This window comes from Scyliorhinus torazame, chromosome 1 (genome assembly GCF_047496885.1).
Source record: "Scyliorhinus torazame isolate Kashiwa2021f chromosome 1, sScyTor2.1, whole genome shotgun sequence".
Lineage (NCBI taxonomy): Eukaryota > Metazoa > Chordata > Chondrichthyes > Carcharhiniformes > Scyliorhinidae > Scyliorhinus > Scyliorhinus torazame.
The window spans coordinates 357073740-357097713 of record NC_092707.1 but is presented as its reverse complement, the minus strand read 5'-3'; the positions used below and the strand labels follow the sequence as shown (position 1 = coordinate 357097713).

Genomic DNA, 23974 nt, shown 5'->3' with positions numbered 1-23974 from the left:
GATCTGGGTGTCCTGGTACGTGAATCACAAAAAGCAGGCACAGCAAGTGATTAGGAAGAAATGTAGAATGTTGCTGTTTATTGCAAGGGGAATGGAATATGAAAGTAGGGAAGTTTTGCTACAGTTGTAAAGGCTGTTGGCGAGACCCCAGCTGGACTCCTGTGTACAGTTTTGCTCTCCTTACTTAAGAAATTATATAATTGCATTCAAAGGCATTGAGAAAAGGTTCATTCAACTGTGAGCTGGGAGCAGGGGTTATCTTACAAGAAAATGTTTCACAGATTGAGCCTGTATCCATTAGAGTTTAAAAGGTTGAGAGGTGATTTTATTGAAACATAAGCTCCTGAGGAGATTTGACCGGGTGGATGCTGAGAAGGTATTCCCCTATTAAAGACTAGAACAGAGAATACAATTTAAAAATAAGGGGTCTTCCATTTGAGATGGAAATGGGATTTTTTTTCCTGAAGGTTATGTGTCCTTGGAATTCTCTTTCCCAAAGAACGATAGAGGCAGGGCCGTTGAATATTTTTAAGACCGAGTTAGATAGATTCTTGATTGGAGAGTCAAAGCATATGTTGGGTAGTCAGGAAAGTAGCTTTGAGGCCGCAATCAGATTGACCATTAACTTATCAAATGGCTCAAGGGGCTTAAAGGTCCACTCCTCTTAATCTGTATGTTTGTATGCATGTTCATATGTTCAACTTTCTTGATTTATGAAAGCCTCTAATGACTCCCAGTGGCAGCTATGAGATGGGCTGTCACACTAGGGTGCCTCCCTCTTGGAGACTTGGTTTTTGGCCCGATTTACAGGCCCAGTTTTGGGAAGAAAGATGGAGTAATTGAAGTTCGTTGGTTTCTCCTCCAATGTGGGATGTCTATAGGATACTACGCGAGACAGAAGTCGGGTAAACCAAGAAGGCTGTCATGACGAAGTGGAAGAGAAAAATGGTGGAGCCCTCTGTGTCGCTGATGCCTTCCCAATGGGCAATGGAGAAGTTAGTGGAGTTCCTTGTGGGGAATTCCAGAATCAAGAGCACTGGCGATGTTGGTGGACCTATCCAAAGCGATTGAGGTGATGCTGTCACCCATTCATGTGACTAGATAGGATAGAGCAGTGGTTGGGCATGACGATTCGGGAGGAGACGGTCTCAGACTACAGTGACCGGATTGCCTCTTGGGAGGCAGAAGTGACGTTGTTGGTGGAGACTCAAAAGACATTGGAAGGCCAAGGTGGATGACTGGGAGAACCAGTTCAGGCGCCAGAACCTGAGGATTGTCAGGCTAGCAGAGGGCATTGAAGGTATGAACGCCATGGAGTACGTGGCGAAGATATTCCGGAGGTTGGTGTGGGAGGAGGTCCGTGCGAACCCTCCAGAGGAGGATGCTACTTAACGGGAGCGAAGTGGGGGAGAGGACTGCAGCTGGTTACTTGGTGATGGGGTGTTTTCTGTTTTGTTTGTGTGGTAAGGTAACAAGCCTACGTTAGTTGGGTTTTCTTTGTTTACGGGGTGGGGGAGGGCACTTTTTGGAGCTGGGTGGGTTGGTTAGCTGAGGTTCGAAGAGGGGGAGGGAGGGGTGGGGACTGGGGAGGGTTGTAGGATAGGATGTCGAGGGCGGGCATGGGTGGGGGGTAGGTAGAGTGCTGGCGATGATGGTTTCTTTGTTTATGGGTTTGTGTGAGGGTGGTGACGGCGGACATTTTGGTTGGGCCTGGAATTGGGGTAGATTTGGGTCTGGTTGGTTCTCCTTTTGGTGGGATATGGCTGATTCTAGCAGAGGTGGGGTGCAGAGACCCCCAGTTAGGATGGTTACGTGGAATGTGAGGGGGTTAAGTAGTCCGGGTGTTAGCCCATTTGAAGAGTTTGAAGGCTGATGGAGACTTATTGCAGGAGACATATTTGAGGATTAGGGATCAGACAAAGTGAAGGAAGGTATGGGTGGGGCAGGTGTCCCACTCGAATTTTGATGTGAGGACAAGGGGCTAGATTAACAGGAGGATAGCCTTACAGCTGCCAATATTTTGACTGACCCTGAGGGGGTGATACACATATGCACCGAATTGGGATGACGCGGAATTAATCAAGAAGGTGTTGGCGGCCATCCCAGCGCTAGATTCACACCAATTGATTATGGGGGGAGTTTCAATTGTGTTATGACCCAAGGATAGATAGGCCGAGTCGCAAGTCTTTTGGAACTTCAGGAATGGCAGTGTTCATGGAGCAGATCAGGGGGTGGATCCGTAGAGGTGTAGATACCCAAGAGAGAGGGAGTTTATCTTCTTCTCGCACGTGCACCTTGTCTACTCCTGAATGGATTTCTTTGTGGCGGGAAAATCTTTATTCCCGGGAATGGTGAGGGCTGGGTACTCGGTGAATGTAATATCAGACCACTCCCCACATTATGTGGATATGTGGCTGGACACTGGCCGAGCCCAGTGTCCCCTGTGGAGTATTGGCATGACGCTCCTTGCAGATAAGGGGTTTTGTGAGAGGATGGCTTCAGCCATCGGGAATTATGTGGGTTTTAACAACAATGGGGAGGTCTCACCCTCAACGTTCTGGGAGGCGTTGAAGGCGGTGATCGGGGGGGGGGGGGGGGAGATAATTTTGTATAATGCCCACAGGAATAAGGTTGGAAGGCGGAAAGGCAGAGGTTGGTTAACTCCATTCTGGAATTGGACTGTCAATGCTCCGCAGCCCTGACAGCAGAGTTGTTAGCACAGAGGAAGAGGCTACAGATGGAGTTTGAGGTTGAATCGACGGGAGAGGTGGTGAGTCTGCTTCATCGTTCACGTGGGGCCTTTTATGAGTACTGTGAGAACGCCAGCCACTGTCAGCCTCCCGCGTGTCAATCTCGAACCTTGCGAATCCAGCATTGTTTCTATTTGGAACCGATTGTGTTCCAAATGGCGTCGGTGCTCGCCCCTGAATGGTCGCTGAATCGGTCCAGGTGGTGGTGCCAGTTTTGCTGTCGTAGAAGTCCACGAATCCTGCCCCGGCCTCAACGCTTTGTCTCAGGAATGGAGAATCCTGCCCTGTGCGTTTGTGTTGTGAGAGAACACATATAAATAAATGAATGTTTGACAGTTTGCTTGGGCAATTCTATCACTGAATAGAAGATTTCTTGTTCACATTTTTAACAAAATCGTAGATCTGTTTACCGAACACTTTCGCCAAATGTGTGCGTGAGAGAGACACTAAAGGAAAACGTACGGTAACTTTACTTGGGATCAGATATTTCCTTCTCCTTCCTTATTTTATATTTAATATTGAGTTAACTTCACTGTACAAAAATGGGTTAGAATATTACCAATAGCTTTTGGTCGAGTGGCATTAGGTGGAAGTACTCTATGAGATCTGTGTGATTTCCAAATGCAGAACAATAAACTAAAAACCTTTGGATTTGCCGGAGCATGTAGGTCAGTGGGACTAAAACGATTGAAGAATGAAAGCTATTTGGTATAATGGTTCATTCAGATGTGCTTTTGAAATGTATTCTTCCTTTATCATCAGCTAATTGCTGTTTGTACTGATCGGCTTTTGCTGACATAATGAAACCCCTTCTGTACAAGTGTTTAGTTGTTTATCCACAACAACAGCTACTTGTCGGGCTTTCAGAAACTTAATTGAAAACGGTCTTTCTTTCTTCGTTTAGGACCGCCTTTTTTTCGTCATGGAATACGTAAACGGAGGTGACTTAATGTTTCAAATCCAACGTTCCCGCAAGTTTGATGAAGCTCGATCGAGGTTTTATGCAGCGGAGGTCACCTCGGCCCTCATGTTCCTTCACCAAAATGGTGTCATCTACAGGTACTTGCTGAAAAAGAACAGCTGGAGTTCATGGTTGGCTTGTCCAGAATGCTTTTATAGCTTAGCAACCAGTTTGGGTCAAAGCACATTGCCTTAGTTCTCGTGCATGTTGAGACATGGGTCTGTGTTGTATTTTTTTTTGTTTGTCATTCAAAATGTTTACATTTGAATAGCACCAGAAGCTACAGTCAGAAGCGAAGCCAGGCTTGTATTATGATGTACTTGGGGCTTTTACAAAATGTTTGGTACAGCCTGGCCGCCTGCCAACGGAGGGACACAAATCTCTTTACTTTCTCTCCAAATCCAGTGCAAACCTCTAAAAAGGCCTTTCATTTCCACCTCCCCTGGGCGCACTCCCATCTCCAAAAAGAAACATTCTCCTATTTCCTTTGTTTATTTGTGTTGTCCTCTTATTGATTGAATAGGACAACAGTCACAGGATCCTTGTTTCTTCCCTCTTTCTCTCAGCGGACAAACCAGGACAAACCATGAGTCACTCGCAGGAAGTAGCTGTTAATGAAGTGTAAGGAAAGGCTCTGCCAGTTGCATTATTGAGCCAAGAGCCTGTGTTTTACCTCCAGGATAAGCAAACCTTGCAGTGCTTCTCAGAGAGTTTTAAAAAGTAATCAGTGTAAAACTACACATTCGCAAAAACGAACTGCGGTTGCTCTAACCCAGAGATCAAAATTGTTTAATGGCGAGGAGTGTCGAGGCAAAGTATTTGCTGATCAAGAAGTGGCTTACACAATGTCTGTCAAGGAAATACATCAAAATACTTTTACTGTTCTCAAAGTTTGTGTGGCTTCACGGAAACCAAACAGTTTGGGGTTTCTTTCCCCCAAAGCCAATTTCCCCCAATTATGTCAGCAATGAATGGCTTGGATCCCAGAGCAGCTCCATTCAATTCACTGAGGACCAGAACTTGGCTCTGGCCTGTAAAGCCAGTGCTGCTGACCCCAGAAAATCTACTCCCAGCGAAATGTGCCCATTTTGTCAGAGCATGACTCTGAATAAGTTCTCGGTCACCTTTCACATTGCTGGATTGTGCAGAGCTTCTCCCATCTGTGAGTAGGTGAGAAATGTAGGACGGCTGGGTGGGTGGGGGCTTGGAAATCCATGACCAAAAACTGAACTGTTGCACCAAGATAGTGAGTTTCACAAACACACATACTTAATGTGAACACTGCAAATTCAGAAAGTTTGTGGAAGTCAACTCCTAACACAGAGTCATTTCAGGCAGAAGTAATTCACTTTTGTTCCTGGAACTTTGTATGCTATATGAATGGGGACTTGGCTGCATTTACTCTTCTCCGTGTATTGAAAACATTTTGGATGACATATCAAAGTCTGACATATAGAAGTCTGACATATAGAAGTTGACATATAGAAGTCTGACATATAGAAGTCTGGCCTATAGATGTCTGACATATAGAAGTTTGATATATGGAAGTCTGACATATAGAAGTCTGACATAGATGTCTTATCATATAGAAATTTTCACCAAGTCAGAAGGGCTCTGCACCTTAGCCAAAAATGGAGTTGTAATTCCAGAAGTACCTCCCCTAAACCAGGCATACACCATTATTTCTGGATGGAGAATGGGACTGGGAGGCATTTCACACATTCGTTTGACTGCTTCCACAACCTATCATTATTACAATGCATGCCCTGTAAGTTCACAGTATGAAAACCAGCTCCAAATAGCTTTGATGTGAGGCTATGAATCCAAATGCATGGGTGTGATTTAACTAAATAGGAATAAAGTCCCATAGCGAGCGCCTATAGCCCCGTTTTCTGCACTGAGGAAATCCCCTTGCCGGAACTCCCCAGTGTAGCAAGAGATTGGGGTGCCATTTTTAAATGGTGTCCCAATCTGTGGAGCCCCAAACGCGACCACTGATCCCCCCCGCCCCCCCACCTCCAAGTCCCAACCCATGATGAGGGAGGGGGGGGGGGGAGGCCAGGCTACCCTCCACCCCACCAACACTCGGAAAGGGCACGCCAGATCCAATTGCCGCCATGTAAAAAATGCTAATTTGGCATCTTGGCTGTGCCAACCTGGTACCCTGGCAGTGACCCTGCCAACTGGCAATGCCACCTGGAAGTTCTAGGCTGGCAACCAGCTGACACTGCCAGGGTGCCCAGGTGGCAATATCACTGCCAGGGTGCCACCCTGCACAAAGAGAATGCACCTAGGGGCCTCCGATCACCTGGGAGACCCCCATGAGTGTCGTTCCAGCTGGTTCCCATTTCCGGAAACCAGTACTGAATGGCGCTGGCCCATGGCCTCTGAGCCGAAGGGGATTGATCCCAATGCCTCGGAAAACTGCATATTTAAGTGAGACGTTTTGTCTTGCTCTGTTATGCAGATTTGCCCAAAAGTGAACCAGCCCACAATGGGCAGGATTTATTTTGCAATGTCTCGAGACATTGCGAGCCGGGTAGATCCCGGGAGCAGGGTCTTCCTGCTTCTAATGGCTATGTTGCGCTGTGGCGCGCTGCCTTTTGTGCGCAACGTGGCTGCTCGTCCGTGCCCTTTGTTTCTTACGAGAGAGTAACGGATTTAAATGTACAGAATGGGCTTTTATCAATTAGAGTACTTTTCTTTCTTATGAGGTCTGTAATAGATACTTAGATCTTTATTTTATTTCATCTCATCATGGCTCCTGAGGTCTGCCAATGGTGGATATTGGCATGGAGGGTTGGGTTGGAGGGTCATGGATTGGCATGTGTTGCCACTAAGTTGGTATAGGGGATATACAGGACTATGGGGATGAATGGAGATATAGTTGGCATGGAGGTGTTGAGGGGCTTAGAGGTAGTTAGAGGGGCTTAGGTTGGTGTGGTGTCTCGAGCCATACACTGGAGGCTTTCAGGAGTTACAAAAGGGGTTTATTGATGAAAGGCAAAGGTAGTTAAGTAACAGGCACAGAACACTATACGACAGGTCTTAACAGTTCAGCACTTTGTTAAAGAGTCATCCAGACTCTCAACATTAGCTTCTTTCTCTTTCCATAGATTCTGTCAAACCTGCTGTGATTGTCCAGTATTTTCTGTTTTTGTTTAAGATTCCAGCATCCACAGTAATTTGGTTTTATATTTATTAATACTTCAGCTCCCTTGGACTACATTGCCCAGGGTCCTGCTCCCAGGGCCCCACTCAAACTCCCCATTGGCCAGGGTTCACACGCTCCCATGTGATTGGTGCCAAGCCGGTCAAGTGGTCTGTGGAGTCCACCCCATTAAAGGGGTTATGCTACCACATCCCTCCCCCTTTTACAACTACCCCACAAACCATATACAGAATTTACAAATGTTTACAGAGAGAACAGGGGAGAGAGAATCCATCAGAAAGCCAATCGACCTGGAGCTCCGTAGCCCTGACACAAGCTCGGGACATTTTAGGGCGATCGAGTGGTCAACAATCAGTGGCACACCACTTCAACAACAGACGAACCAGCCTCAAGAGGTGCAGCTGTTTGAGCAGAAATTGAAGTCCCTGACACCACTTGGTTAGACCGAGTTACAGGAGGATTCACAATACTAGCTGGACTTGTCGATGGCAAGTAGGGGGTCGCCACCCCTCAACTCTTCAAGTGGTTGACATGCTTTCTGACAGTCTTCCCATTTACATTGACCACATAAGACACTGGCCCTGGCTGGGCCACAACCTGTCCTTTTGATCAAGGCAAACACAAGGCGAAATTATGGACCAAAACCAGGACTGTCACCTGGGACGACCTGTCACCTCTCTGCTCTTACCGCTGACTCTTCCGGGAGGCATGATGTGCCTCCTCCATCTTCCCCGCCAACAGAAGATCAAAATGGGTTCTCAACCAATGAGCCATGAGTAGTTCAGCTGGAGTGACCCGTGTGGTTGAATGAGGGGTTGAGTTGTACAACAACAAAAAATTAGCCAACCTCTGGCGAAGGGGTTTGTCAGATTGCGTTTTCATGACATTCATGATTGTTTGGATGGCGCTCTCAGCCAGACCATTTGACGCTGGGTGGTACGAGGCTGTCCTCGTGTGGCATATGCCATCGGCTCGCACAAAAACCTGGAGATCATCGTTGGTGAAGGGGGTGGCATTGTCCGAAACAATTGATTCGGGAAGCCCATGAATGGCAAACAGTTTGTGCAACACATTTACCGTGGCCACTGAGGTAGTGGGTCCATACCTTGAACCGATAGCCACTTAGAGTGAGCATCAAAAACTTCTTACCCATAAAGGGGCCCACATGACCAACGTGGACCCAAGTCCATGCACAGCCTGGCTATTCCCAAAGGTGAAGGCAGCCGGAAGGCAGCAAAGATTGCCACATTTGGCAAGGGTGCACTGTTGTATGAGTTCGTCAATGGCTTTGTTTATGCCTGGCCACCAGACGTAACTCCATGCCAACATCTTCATTTTTGTGTGCCCTGGGTATATGTATGTAGCTCTTGAAGGAGGGCCCCCCTTGCTTGAGGCAGGACAATCAACCATGACCCCCACAGAATCACGCTGTCTTCACGTCAAATCGTCCAGACTAGTGAAGTCGGGTCTCAGCTGTTTGGACTTCTCGCAACGCCAGTAATTTAACCTTTTAAATAGGGTTTCTTTGGGTAAAGTTGCAGATGTGCCTTGCAGACATTGGCAGACTGTCTAGGAGGTTTAAAGCTAGAATGATCTGGGGTACAGGTGATGGCGGAATGTTTTTGGGTAGGGACAGGCGACTTAATGCATCCACATTCGCAATTTGCGCCCCAGGCCGGTGCTGAAAAGCATAGTTGTAGGCCAGCAACAACTATGCCCAGTGCTGCACCTTCACCGAGGCCATGGGCGGTATGGGTTTATCTTCCCTGAAAAGGCCTTGTAATGGTGTGTGGTCAGTCATTCTGTCGAACCATCAAATGTACACATACAGGTGGAATTTCTTCCCACCAAATATAACTGCTAAGCTCTCATTTTCAACCTGGGCATAGTTTTGTTCTGCTTCAGAAAGGGTAATTGAGGCAAAAAGGATAGGGCATTGCAAACTGCCCCCCCATTTTGTGGAATAAAACTGCCCTTGTACCGTAAGGCGACGCATTATATGTCAACATGATTGGTTTCTCTGGATCAATGCATTCTATGCTTGGTTCGAGCAGGAAACCAACGATCCGCTGTTGAGTGCCCCAGTAGCCCATAACACACCCATACCCACCATCACAGTTTCCGAAGTCAGATCGGCTTTCCTGAAAGTGAACCCTCAGAAGGCGATGGGTCTGGACGGGATCCCTGGTCATGCACACAGAGCCTGCGTGGATCAGCTGGCAGATGTGTTCGCGGACACCTGTCCCTCCTCCGCTCAGAGGTCCCCACCTACTTCAAGGGGACCACCATCATCGGTGCCAAAGAAGAACCAGACAACGTGCCTCAATGACTCCCATGCAGTGGCCCTGACTTCTGTCGTAATGAAGTGCTTCGAGAGGTTGGTCATGAAGTGCATCACCTCCATACTCCCAGAACGCCTTGATCCACTGCAATTCGCATACCGCCGCAACCGGTCCACAGCAGACGCCATCTCCCTGGCCCTACACTCATCCCTAGAGCATCTCGACAACAAGGACTCCAACATCAGACTCCTATTTATTGACTACAGCTCTGCCTTCAACACCATAATCCCAGCCAAGCTCATATCAAAGATCCAAAACCTAGGACTTGGCTCCCCACTCTGCAACTGGATCCTCGACTTTCTGACCCACAGACCACAATCAGTAAAAATAAACAACACCTCCTCCACAATAGCCCTCAATACCGGGCCCCGCAAGGCTGCGTACTTAGCCCCCTACTCTACTCCCTGTACACACACGACTGCGTGGCAAAATTTGGTACCAACTCCATCTACAAATTTGCTGATGATACAACCATAGTGGGCCGGTTCTCGAATAACGATGAGTCCGAATACAGGACGGAGATAGAGAACCTAGTGGAGTGGTGTAGCGACAACAATCTCTCCCTCAATGCCAGCAAAACTAAAGAGCTGGTAATTGACTTCAGGAAGCAAAGTACTGTACACACCCGTCAGCATCAACGGGGCCGAGGTGGAGATGGTTAGCAGTTTCAAATTCCTCGGGGTGCACATCTCCAAAAATCTGTCCTGCTCCACCCACACCGACGATACCACCAAGAAAGCACAACAGCGCCTATACTTCCTCAGGAAACTAAGGAAATTTGGCATGTCCACATTAACTCTTACCAACTTTTACAGATGCACCATAGAAAGCATCCTATCAGGCTGCATCACAGCCTGGTATGGCAACTGCTTGGCCCAAGACTGCAAGAAACTTCAGAGAGTCGCGAACACCGCCCAGTCCATCACACAAACCTGTCTCCCATCCATTGACTCCATCTACGCCTCCCGCTGCCTGGGGAAAGCGGGCAGCATAATCAAAGACCCCTCCCACCCGCTTACTCACTCTTCCAACTTCTTCCATCGAGCTGGAGATACAAAAGTCTGAGAACACGCACAAACAGACTTAAAAACAGCTTCTTCCCCGCTGTTACCAGACTCCTAAACTACCCTCTTATGGACTGACCTCATTAACACTACACCCCTGTATGCTTCACCTGATGTCGGTGCTTATGTAGTTACATTGTATACCTTGTGTTGCCCTATTATGTATTTTCTTTTATTTCCGTTTCTTTTCATGTACATAATGATCTGTTGAGCTGCTCGCAGAAAAATACTGTTCACTGTACCTCGGTACACGTGACAATAAACAAAATCCAATCCAAATTGCAACAAGAGGTTTGAAAACTGTAATGCTTGCTTCACGACTCGGAAGACTTCCTCTTGGGGCTCTCTGCATTGCCACTGCTGATTATTCTTTAAAAGCAGATGTAATGCTGCCAATGTTGTGGCTAAATTCAGAATAAACCTTCCATAATAATTGACTGTACTGAGGAAGGATTTAAGTTTGGTGACATTTTTGAGTGCAGGAATATACCTATGGCCTTGAAATTTTCTTCCAGGGGGTGCAATCCTGTTGCATCAGTGCAGAGTCCTAGGTATTTCACTTCTGAGGCATGGGGCAAAATTCTCCGGAAACGGCGCGATGTCCGCCGACTGGCGCCCAAAACGGCACAAATCAGTCGGGCATCGCGCCGCCCCAAAGGTGCGGAATGCTCCGCATCTTTGGGGGCCGAGCCCCAACTTTAAGGGGCTAGGTCGGCGCCGGACGAATTTAGTCCCGCCAGCTGGCGGAAAAGGCCTTTGGTGCCCCGCCAGCTGGCGCAGAAATGACATCTCCGGGCGGCGCATGCGCGGGAGTGTCAGCGGCCGCTGACGGCATTCCCGCGCATGCGCAGTGGAGGGAGTCTCTTCTGCCTCCGCCATGGTGGAGACCGTGGCGGAGGCGGAAGGGAAAGAGTGCCCCCACGGCACAGGCCCGCCCACGGATCGGTGGGCCCCAATCGCGGGGCAGGCCACCGTGGGGGCACCCCCCGGGGCCAGATCGCCCCCGCCCCCCCCCCCAGGACCCAGGGGCCCGCCCGCGCCGCCTTGTCCCGCCGGTAAGGTAGGTGGTTTAATCTACTTCGGCGGGACAGGCATTTTAGCGGCGGGACTTCGGCCCATCCTGGCCGGAGAATGGCGCGGGGGGGCCCGCCAACCGGCACAGCGCGATTCCCGCCCCCGCCGAATCTCCGGTGCCGGAGACTTCGGCAACCGGCGGGGGCGGGATTCACGTCAGCCCCCGGCGATTCTCCGACCCGGCGGGGGGGGTCGGAGAATCTCGCCCATGATGAGTAATATTTTTGCGTTTTAGGCGGACTCCTGCATCACAAACCTTTTCATACTTCCTCTAGTCTGGCCATGTGTTCTTCTAGCTTAGTTCCAGTGATTAGCACGTCATCATGGTAAACCATCACGTTGGGAATTTCCTGGATGAGATTTTCGATCGTGCGCTAGAAGATATCGCAGGCTGAAGTGATGCTGAACGGCAGTCTGGTATACTGGAAGAGGCCTTTGTGAGTGTTGATTCTAGCAAACCTCTGAGACTCCTCATCCAGCCCTAGTTGCAGGTAGGCACGACTGAGATCCAGTTTTGAATAGACGAGGTCCCTTCCTCCAGCTTAGCGTCGGGATCATCAATTGGGGAAATTGGATATCGATCAACCTAGGCAGCTTGATTTATTGTCATCTTATAGTCCAACAAATACTTACCGACGATCGGGTTTAAGGACAGCGACTATCGGTGCTGCCCACTCTGGAAAACTGGACCATCTTGATTATACCCAGTTCTTCCAATCTCTTTAGTTCTGCTTCAACATTCTGATGAAATGCAAATGGCACTGGCCTGGCTCTGAAGAACTTGGACATTGAATCCGGATTGACGTATGTAAAGGCTTTTACGCCCTAAATCTGGTCGAATTCCTTGTGGGAACACCTTGATACCTCCTTAAGGCATCTTGGAGGACCCCGTTAGATATTTTGACCGTTTCCAGTCAATTGAGTCTAATCTTCTGTAACCAGCCTCTTCCCAACAGACTGGGTCTATGTCCTTCGATGACAATCAAAGGCAGATTGGGCTCCTGATCTCTGTAGGCACCTGGGGTATTGGCTGTTCTGTGGATCTTCAGAATTTCCCCGGTATGTGTAGAAAGTTTGGCTATGATATTTTTCAAGCTTAAAGACAATGGGCGGGATTCTCTCGCAATTGGCGGGATGGCCCGACGCCGGCGCCATCCACTCCGGCCTCGGGCCACCCGGAAGTTGCGGAATCCTCCGCACCTCCGGGGGCTAGGCCGGCGCTGGAGGGGTTGGCGCCAAACTGTCAGAAGTATCACCTCTGCTTGCCCTGCCTGTCATCTTGTGCGCGGTAAAGAAAAATGGATCTGTTCGATATACTGATATATCTTCAATCCCTTGGTCAAATATGTCTAGCTTCCCAATGATAGGCATTTCCACTCATGGTTTGAAGAATTCCGAGTCTCGTTGGAGCTTCTCTACTTTCTCAACTGTTCCTCCCTTTCACCCCTCAATTCACGATTACTGTCAGCTGCGATTGAAAACTTTTACCTCATCGCCAATGTGGTGGTTCAAGACATACTCTGGAGGCTTTGAGTGGTTAACAAAGGGGTTTATTAATGAAAGGCAAAGGCAGTTAAGTAACAAGCACAGAACACTGTACACCAGGTCTTAACATTTCGGCACCCTGGTCCACATTGCCCAGGGTCCTGCTACCAGGGCCCTGAGCAAGCTCCCTGTTGGCCGGGCTTTGCGAGCTCCTGTGTGATTGGCCCTGAGCCAGTCACATAGTCCATGGAACCCACCCCCTTAAAGGGGCCATGCTACCACATTTGGCATGAAGGGTATGAGGGACCATTGGGTGGGTAGAGGGGCACAGATTGGTATGGAGGGTATGAGAGACCATAGATTCACAGAGGGGCAATACTACTCCAGCCTAACCCTGACATTTCTTCCACCTTACTTCAGCACGCATTCTCCACTCTTCCAACTCTGGTCCAATTGGCGTCTTCTCCCATCCACTCGATGATCAATGCAAAGTGCCAGCAATAATGCCCTTCACTTTAAAACGTTCTCCCTGAACCTTTCTGCCTGGCTACCACTCCCCACCTCCAAAAATCTCCTGTGACCACACCCTTCTTTCATTTCCCATACATTCTCTCCCATTTGCTCACCAGTGTCATCCGATTTTCAATTAGAAGCCTTCGGACATTCCTATGCAAAAGAAACTACACTAGTGAAGTAATTAGCAAAAGTATGTACTGAACAAAAAACGACTGCCCTAACTTGTATAATCTCATGGCACAATCAGAATAACATTCCTTATAGGTTTGTGTGTTGTGTGTGCACATTCACATGTAGCTGCATGATGCATGTCAAAAATATATAATACACTCCGACCAAGTTCAGATTGGCTGCTTTGGATCCAGTTGCAAAAATCTGGTTCTCCAGCCTAGCTGTACCTCAGTTTTTGCAATCAAACTTAAGCTTCTATTATGGTAAGCCCCCTTGTTCACAGGTGGAGTATGTCTGTTGAAAGTAAAGTCAAAATTGACTTGTGATCAGTGGAAATCAGTATGTGTATGTGCTGGATTCATGAGCAAGACATTAAACAAGATGTTTTCATTTCCTTTGCGAGAGACAAAATCCCCTATGCACTGTCAGCTTTTTATAACTTTGTTGCAAATGAAACAGAGAGAAAAAGTTCCACTAACTGGCTACATTAAACCTAGAACTCAAATTTTAAAAGACACATGACCTCCCTGCCAATAAAGTCCACTCTCGTGGCTGCAATTTACTGGAGTCCGGGAAACTCCTTAGGAGGGATGAAAATGGCGGCCTCTTAAAGGCGCAGACTGGTTTGGGTCATGAGTCATGAGCATTCGGACCTGGAGTGAAAGCCAGAACTACCAATCAACTAATGTTTTCTCTTGAGTGTTACAGGTGTTTCAGTACTCTAATGGATTTCTGGGCTCTCAGCCAAGAGTACTTGATGAGGTGCTTGCCGTTTCTGCTATTGATTCTTTAAATGGTCTGGATGATTGGTAATCATATCGTGCTGTAGTAAAAATTCGGGTTTTTTTCAAGGAAAGGGAAAGTTATCAATGAATTACTGTTTTTTAAAGCTTTTTAAAAACCTATTGTTATCCTTATTGGGTCACTGGTTTTATACAGTGGACATGGAAGTGCTGTGGCTTGGCATAGGGGTATGAAGGGACAAAGGGGGCGGGATTCTCCCAACGGGACTCTAAGTGCCGACGCCGGAGTAAAAACCGGAGTGTTTTACTCCGGCTTCGGCACCCGTTCCCAGACCCCTATTCTGGGGCCTCCGTGGGGCTGGCAGGGGCGTGGTGCGATTTGCGGGGGCGGGGCCTCGGCGCGGCATCGGAGACCCGGCGCCGCGTAAAAGACGAGGCGCCTTGGGTCCCGCGCATGCGCAATTGGGCAGACGCCAACTAGCGCATGCGCAGTGCCGTCCTCCACCAGGCCGCCCCGCACAACAATGGCGCAGGGCTATAACATTGCCGGTGGAGGAAAGGAGGCCTGCCGACAGAGAGGCCGGCCAGCCGATCGGCGGGCCCTGATCGTGGTCCAGACCCCTTTGGAGGCCCCCCCGGTGAAGGAGCCCCCCTCCCCCCCCCCCCCCCCCCCCCCCCCAACCCCCCACAGGCCGCCCCGCGAGCGTTCCCGCAGAGTTCCCGCCGACAGCGACCAGGGGTGAACAGCGGGGGCGGGACTCTGTCGTGTTGGAGCAGCCGCTCAGCCCATCCGGGCCAGAGAATCGGCGGCCCCGCCGATTCAAGCGTCCAGCGCTGCGCCGGTGCAAATGGCGCTGATTCTCCGCACCTCGGAGAATTGCGCGCCGGCGTAGGGGCGTCGTGGCGCGGTTGCTCTGATTCTCTGGCCCGGCGGGGGGCTCGGGGAATCGCCCCCTGGTGTGGACGGGGAGTATAGCTTGGCATGGGCGGATAAGGAAACATAGGGTGTGTGTGAGTGGCCATGGAGTAGTTGAGGAGGCACACCTTGGCATGGGGCTGGGTGAGAAATGTGGGCTAAAGGGTCTTTCCTTTTTTATTATAACTGACTTCTTGCTGTTTCTCCACTGCCAGGAAAGGTTGTGGTGAGGGGAGAGGGGAAAGTAAAGAATTCCATGTTCACACCATCTTCAGCATGTAAAGCAGAAGAGATAGCAGGATGGGAGTAAAGTGGGATGTAAAAGGAAGATTAAGTGTGAGAAACTGGGGCTGTTTAGCACAGGGCTACATCGCTGGCTTTGAAAGCAGACCGAGGCAGGCCAGCAGAACGGTTCGATTCCCGTAACAGCCTCCCCAGACAGGCGCCGGAATGTGGAGACTAGGGTCTTTTCACAGTAACTTAATTTGAAGCCTACTTGTGACAATAAGCGATTTTCATTCATTCATTTCATTCAATAAAGCTATCTTCAATGGTTTCAGTTCTGTTGCTGACCATGTTCTATGCAATGGCCCTTCCAATATTGGCCAGAACCATCTCAATGGCAATGGAGAATACAGGGAAGTGTCTCTCCCTCCAGTTAGTTCTTGCTGCCTCTGGCTAAGCACCACCTTCTGCAATGGACAGAGAAGCATAAAATCCCTACAGTATAGAAAGAGGCCATTTGGCCTATCGAGTCTGCACCGACTCTTTGAAAGACCACGCAACCTAGGCCCTATCCCCAGTCGATAAGCTCACCCGACCGGGCACTTTAGCATGTCTAATCCACCTAACCTGCTCATCTTTGGACTGAGAGAGGAAACCGGAGCACTCGGAGGAAACTCCCCACAGACAGGCACCCAATGTGGGAATCAAATCTTGGTCCCTGGTGCTGTAAGGCAGCAGTGCTAACCACTGTGCCACTGCGCCGCCATGTCGCATGTCAATGAATGTTGAGCAATGTAGAACCATATAAAGATTACAGCACAGAAGGAGGCAGTTGGCTCATTGTGTCTCAGCTGGCCCTCTGCAGGAGCAATTGATTTAATGTCATTTCCCTTTCTTTTCCCCATAGCCGTGCACATTTTCCTTTACAGATAATGGGCGAAATTCTCCCGAAACGGCGCAATGTCCGCCGACTGGCGCCCAAAACGGCGCCAATCAGACGGGCATCGCGCCGCCCCAAAGGTGAGGAATGCTCCGCATCTTTGGGGGCCGAGCCCCAACATTGAGGGGCTAGGCCGGCGCCGGAGGAATTTCCGCCCCACCAGCTGGCGGAAACGGCCTTTGGTGCCCCGCCAGCTGGCGCAGAAATGACATCCCCGGGCGGCGCATGCATGGGAGCGTCAGCGGCCGCTGACAGTTTCCCACGCATGCGCAGTGGAGGGAGTCTCGTCCGCCTCTGCCATGGTGGAGACCGTGGCGGAGGCGGAAGCGAAAGAGTGCCCCCATGGCAAAGGCCCGCCCGCGGATCGGTGAGCCACGATCGCATGCCAGGCCACCGTGGGGGCATCCCCCGGGGCCAGATCGCCCCCCGTCCCCCCCAGGACCCCGGAGCCCGCCCACGCCACCTTGTCCCGCCGTTCAAAAGGTGGTTTAATCCACTCCGGCGGGACAGGCAATTTATCGGCGGGACTTCGGCCCATCCGGGCCGGAGAATCGAGCGGGGGGGCCCGCCAACCGGCGCGGCGCGATTCCCGCCCCCGCCGAATCTCGGGTGCCGGAGACTTCGACAACCGGCGGGGGCGGGATTCACGCCAGCCCCCGGCGATTCTCCGACCCGGCGGGGGGTCGAAGAATGACGCCCAATATTCCGATTCCTTTTTGAATGCCTCAATTGAACCTGCCTTACGACACTTGTAGGTAGTGAATTCCAGATCCCAACCATTTGATGAGTAGAAAGGTTTTTCATTATGTTTCCATTGCTTTGTTTGCCAATCAAATAAGTGGGCGAGATTCTCCGACCCCCCGCCGGGTCGGAGAATCGCGGGGAGCTGGCGTGAATCCCGCCCCCGCCGGTTGCCAAATTCTCCGGCACCGGATATTCGGCGGGGGCAGGAATCGGGCCACACCGGTTGGCGGGCCCCCCCCACCGCGATTCTCCGGCCCCGGGGGGTGCCCCCACGGTGGCCTGGCCCGCGATCGGGGCCCACCGATCCGCGGGCGGGCCTGTGCCGTGGGGGCACTCTTTTCCTTCCGCCTTCGCCACGGTCTCCACCATGGCGGAGGCGGAAGAGACTCCCTCCACTGCGCATGCGCGGGAATGCTGTCAGCGGCTGCTAACGCTCCCGCGCATGCGCCGCCCGGCAATGTCAGTTTCGCGCCAGCTGGCGGGGCACCAAAGGCCTTTCCCGCCAGCTGGCGGGGCGGAAATCAGTCCGGCGCTGGCCTAGCCCCTCAAGGTTAGGGCTCGGCCCCTCAAGATGCGGAGGATTCCGCACTTTTGGGGCGGCGCGATGCCGGACTGATTTGCGCCGTTTTTGGCGCCTGTCGGCGGACATCGCGCCGATTACGGAGAATTTCGCCCCACGTCTTCTGATTGGATAATGTTTGGGTAATGTGGTTGTCACAAGATACTGGTGGGACCGCATCTGGAGTACTGTGAGCAGTACTTATTTAAGGAAAGATGTTGGGCTGGATTCTCCACTGGCAGGGTGCTCCATTTTGCCGGCAGCCTGGGGGTTTCCCGACGGCATGTGGCTACTCCACAATGGGAAACCCTATTGACCAGCCGGCAAAACGGAGAATCCCGACCGCGTGCCGCACCACAAATCTGGTGCGGTGGGATGGAGAAACCCACCCATTATTTCACTGAAGGAGCTTCAGGGAAGGTTCATTAGGATGATCATCTGATGAGGAAATGGTTAAACAGGTTGGGATTCTACTCATTGGAACTTCGAAGAATGAGAGGTGATTTAATTGAAGCATATAGGATTCGGAAAGGTTTTGGCAGGGTAAATGCTGAGTGGATGTTTCCCCTCATGGGAGGGTCTAGGACCAGGGGGGATAGTCTCAGAATAAAATTTAAAGACTGAGATGAGGAACAATTTCTTCTCTGAGTGTTCTGAGTCTTTGGAACTCCTTGACAGACAGAGCTGTGCAGGCAGACTCCTTGTGTATGTTTAAGGCTGAGATACATAGATTCCTGAACTGAAAGGGAATCAAGGGTTATGGGGAAAGGGCAGGAAAATGATCGTGAGGAATGTCGAATCAGCCATGATCCTATTGAATGGTGGAGCAGTCTCAAGGGGCCAAACAGCTGACTCCTGTTCCTAATTTTTTATGGTCACAGTTCAAAAGCTGGATATGTGCGCAGGCTGTGTGGTGTGAGTGTGAGGGTTTCAACGGTGCTAAATGTGTGAGTTTGAGGTGAAGCATGTGCAATCAGATATGAGTCCCAACTGATAGAGATTGGTGGCCAGTGGATGATGGTGATTTTTTTTTCCATTCATGGGATGTCAGCATTTCTGATAAGGCCAGTAATTATTATCTATTCCTAATTGCCCTTGTGGCATTGGTGAACAACTGCAGTTTGTGCAGTGTTGGTATACCCAGAGTGCTGTTTGGGCAGGACTCCCAGGATTGTGAATCAGCGACGATGAAGGAATGGTGATTTCTGAGTCATGGTGGTGTGTGCCTTGGAGAGGAAATTGCAGGTAGCAGTGCGCCCATGAGCCTTCTAAGCTGTTCTTCTAAGTAATAAAGTGTGTGGGTTTGGGAGGTGCTCTGGTTATTTGAGCAGCAGCTGATTGTGGTGCATTAGGTAGGATATGGCATATCAAGATATGTACGGTCATTAAACTTCCTGGTGACTTTTCATCCAGGCCCTTGAGGCTAGTCATGTGGCATTAATCTACATGGCTATGTGATCCTACTGCCTTTTCACCATGTATCTGCAGTTGCAGGTTCGACCACTTTCCTGCTTTTTACCTCCTGCTCCCGGGACGTGCAGTTCAGCAAACCTGGGTTCCATGCCCAACCATTGTTCTCTCTTTCCTTGGTCATATTTAGCTCCCACAGGGTTCTCAAATCTGCTTCAAACTCAATGCAACACCCCTTTAAGAGATTCAGTTTTGTCGAAGTATTGACTTTGGACCCCTGCCGATGCATGCAGCGGGTTAACCCTGATTTTAGTGCTGAGTACCTGTGGCAATCATGATACTGAGCTGGCAGCATGAGCATGTCATGCCTCCTGCATTACATCCAAAAGGTGCAGCTTAATCGTGATCAGTGCCCCTGTTTTCCAGCGGTATCCAATTTAGCTCCTAAACTTTCTCCATGTCATTCAAAGGTATGGTGAACAGTGTGGGTCCCAGATAGGAACACCCCGTTAATTACTGACAAGTTATTTGACGGTTCACAAAATGCTTCTGGCTGCAGGATGCGTCATTGTCCCACATTCTGATTCTATTCCTCAGCAAATCCTGGGAACTTTGTGCTGAATGGACACCATTATAGGCCTCCCCATCTTGACACTCTGTCAAAGGCCCCAGCTGTCTGCAAAGCCCTATTGTTTAATGATACTCTAAACATTGCAATTAAAAACCAATGTGTTGATGGAAATGACCTTTTAAAAGAAAAGGTTTATTTTATTTTATTTAGATGCTTTGTTAAACCAAGGCAATTAGGGCAATCCCCGAATGAGTGAAAAAAGGGCTTCTGTCAGCAACATGTCAACATGCTTTTGGCCAGGATTATCATAGGATCTGCTTGATTACACATCTTTGACATAAGAGCATCCATTCAACCCTCTGAGGCTGTTCCACAATTCAAGTTAGATCATAACTGATCATAGATCATAGAATTTACAGTGCAGAAGGAGGCCATTCGGCCCATCGAGACTGCACCGGCTCTTGGAAAGAGCACCCTACCGAAGGTCAACACCCCCACCCTATTCCCATAACCAAGTAACCCCACCCAACACTAAGGGCAATTTTGGACACTAAGGGCAATTTATCATGGCCAATCCACCTAACCTGCACATCTTTGGACTGTGGGAGGAAACCGGAGCACCCGGAGGAAACCCACGCACACACGGGGAGGATGTGCAGACTCCGCACAGACAGTGACCCAAGCCGGAATCGAACCTGGGACCCTGGAGCTGTGAAGCAATTGTGCTATCCACAATGCTACCGTGCTGCCCCTTCTGTACCTTCATTCCATTAACCTTCATTTTGTAACCTGTCGTACCCTGGGCTAACAAAAATTGGTATCAACCTCAGTTTTGACATTTGAATTTGAACTAGCATCAACAGCATTTTTGGGGGGGAATTCCAGATGTCCACTACTGTCTGTGTGTGAAAGAATGCTTCCTGTTGTCATTCCTGAATGGCCGAGCTCTGATTCTAAGTTTGTGCCTGTTCTGGATCTTTACACCAGAGGAAATAACTTATATCTACTCTATCAAATCCATTCATGATCTTAACCACCTCAATTAAATACCGCCTTAACCTTTATATTCAGGAGAACACAAGTCTACCGTCTGAAACCTATCCTCATTATTTAAGCCTTTTAGCAGCTGTATCAGTCTGGTAAAGACCGGTTCAAGGTCAACATCTCCTTCCGACGGTGCGGCCCGGTGCCCAGAACTAAATGCAGTACTCCAGAGGGGGTCTCTCCGAACAGCTGAACATAACTTCCATCCCTCTTTATTCCAGCATTCTGGACACAATACAGGAGTGAATGTGAAAATATTCCATGCACACCTTCTTCTTTGACTCGACACACAATCTGTGACTTAAAACCATAAGACATTCTGGAAGTGGTTCTGCAATCTGACAGAATTAATGTTGCAGGGAAACTTGTTGATGCAGAGAAGCTTTACACACCTGCGATTTGAGCCCATTCAGTTACTGAGATGGCAGAGAAAATCTGAATCGAATGCCAATTTAAAGATCATATCAGTGCCACGTACAATGTGAGCTGACAGTTCACTTCGTCCACAACCATAGTACGGTATTACACCTGATAGCAAACAATGTTGATGTCAGCCATCCCTCGTGCTGGCAAGCTGTCTTTATATCTGGAGATGAAGAACAAAATTGGCTCCTGAGCAATGCTCCCTCTAAACTGCTTGGCCATGGCCCAAACATTTCCACGCGCAACAAGTTAACCCTTAAGTTACCGCATATATGCAGCCACGCTAAATAATTTAAGGGACACGCACATTTTAAGTAATCGCCCACGCACTGCAAACAAATTCAGATGGTACGATGCCCTTGAGGTAATGCCCTCTGCGTCCCAAGTAATACAGTAAGGGTGACAATTTGTATTATAAATCTGAGTATTACTCTGATGACAGGGAAACAGCAATAGTCAATGCACCCTGAAAGCTCATCATCCTTGAAATTAGAAGGTAGATTATTTTTATGTTGTATAATTCAGCCCAAAATGTCATGATCTTATGGTAAACATTAGATCGATAAAAAGGAAGGCGAGTGGAAACTTAGATGCAGTAATTGGTGATCAATAATGAACTGATTAGAGCATTCAAAAAGGTACTGACTAATGACTTAAAATATAAAAGGGTCTGCGGAAGCGACAGGAAAATTGATTCATTTGGGGAGAAAATAGATATATGAGGTTAGTTTGCAACGAAAGACAGAAAAATGAGACTGTATCAAATCAACCTCATAGCCTTCTATGTTCTTGGTAGTTCTATCATTATCAATTAGCATATGTAAATGAACTCTTACAATTTCAAGCTTGCAGAATTGTTTTTGACCATCTTATCTTTCCTTGAGTATACGTTGGGATCCATTAAAGATGGAATATCCTAGAAGTAATGAAGCATTAGTGGGATTTTAATTATGATAAAAGGCAATCTGAAAAACACAATAGGCTGCTGGGAGTCGGGTTTGACTCGAGTGTAATGCTGCATCTCCTCAGCAGGAGTGATCCTTGGCACTGTTTGAAAAAAAGCGGGCAGGCAGGGAGTTTGCCAACTTCTCTACCTCAATGAAAACCAACAAAACTGTGTATCTGATCATTTACCACATTACCATTTGTGGGAGCTTGCTCTGTGAAGCTTTCTGTCTAATCACAGTGGCTGCACTTCAAATGTAGCTAATTAGCTATGAATGATTTCAGGATATCCAGAGGACTTGAAAAGCGCTACATAAACATAAATTTTAAAAATAATAATAATTCAAATTAGGCACATATTACATGACAGATATTCATAAAGTAAATGTATACAGTAAAATAAACCCGTGATTTGAGAGTATTATTCACTGTTTATTATAAAACAGAAACCTGTTTCATAATTTACAATTAAATATGCAAAACTACTGATTTACACTGGGGACATGTCAAAAAGAAGAGTTTTGGGAAGACAAAGACTAAAGAAAACCAGTTTAGTCCCTGAGCAGGTGAAATATGTCAGGGTGGAAGCCAAGTCTGATTTTCAAAGTTTCAGAATTGTTAGAATATACAGAAGTGGACTTCCGGTTGCGGCGGGAATGAGCTAGCCGCACGTTTCGGCGGCTCCAGCTCCGACGGAACTTCGGGCTCTTTTAAGAGCCCCAACGGGGACTTTGCCGGCCGAAAAACCCGGTGCGAGGCGCGAGGGAAGGGAGTCCCCCCCGAACAACGGAGGGAAAAACCGGCGGCGGCGGCTGCAGCCGAAGAATCTGCAAGCAGAAGTCAGCGGGAGTGGAACAAAATGGCGGCGGAGGGATCGCAGGTGACATGGGGGCCTGAGCAGGACGAGGTTGTGAGACGGTGCGTGGACCTGCTGAAGAAGGAGGTAATGACCCCGTTGTTACAGGCAATTGAGGGGCTTAAGGAGACTTTAAGGACCCAGGAGACTGAACTTCGCGTGATGGAGCAGAAGGTGTCAGGTATTGAGGACGAGGTCCTGGGCCTGGCGGTCAAGACTCAGACGCACGAGGCACTTCATAAAAAGTGTGCTGACAGGATTGAAGCCCTTGAAAATGGAGCGCGAAGGAAGAACCTTAGGATACTAGGTCTCCCGGAGGGTGTGGAAGGAGTGGACTGTGGAGCGTACGCAAGTAAGATGCTGAGCTCACTGATGGGTGCTGAGGCCCCTGCGGGCCCCATGGAGGTGGAGTGGGCAAATCGGATCCCGGCGAGAAGACCAAAAGCGGGAGAACCACCGAGGGCGATAATCGTGCGATTCTACCGCCTTAAGGACAGAGAAGAGGTCCTGAGATGGGCTAAAAAGGTGCGGAGTAGCAGATGGGAGAATGCTCTGGTAAGGATCTACCAGGATTGGAGTGCGGAGGTGGCGAGAAGGAGGGCGAGCTTCAACCGAGCCAAAGAGGTTTTGCACAAAAGGAAGGTGAAGTTTGGGATGCTGCAGCCGGCAAGACTATGGGTCACGCATCAGGAGAGACACTATTATTTCGAGACGGCGGAGGAAGCATGGTCCTTCATCAATGAAGAGAAACTGGACCGGAACTGAGGGACTGATGCTGCAGGGAACTGTGATTGTTGTTATTATTGTTTTTGTTAATGGGTTGGTGAAAGTTAATCGAGAAGTAAACAGGGAAGGGGGGGACACTGGGGAAATGTGGGCGCCAGTGAGGGGGGAGAGGCGGGACATAGTCGGAGAATGGGGAAGGAGAGGGGGAGGGGAAAGGGAGCTGCGCCATAAGAGGCGGGTCAGGTAAAGGGATGTTCCCGCGCCAGAAAGAATAAGGCGGGAAAACAGGCGCAAGGCGGATGGGAGTTCCCTCACACCGGGGGGGTCGAGGAGCGAG

General features: G+C 49.2%; 1 protein-coding gene across 3 annotated transcripts in view; it reads left to right on the top strand.

Moving 5' to 3' along the window:
• Positions 1-23974, top strand: part of prkcea (protein kinase C, epsilon a) — an 877089-nt gene that overhangs the window by 703080 nt on the left and 150035 nt on the right. For all 3 annotated transcript variants that reach the window (XM_072510726.1, XM_072510720.1, XM_072510732.1), the window contains one exon: positions 3655-3809. In XM_072510726.1, coding sequence (XP_072366827.1) covers positions 3655-3809 — 155 coding nt within the window. The remainder of the gene's footprint in view (positions 1-3654; positions 3810-23974) is intronic.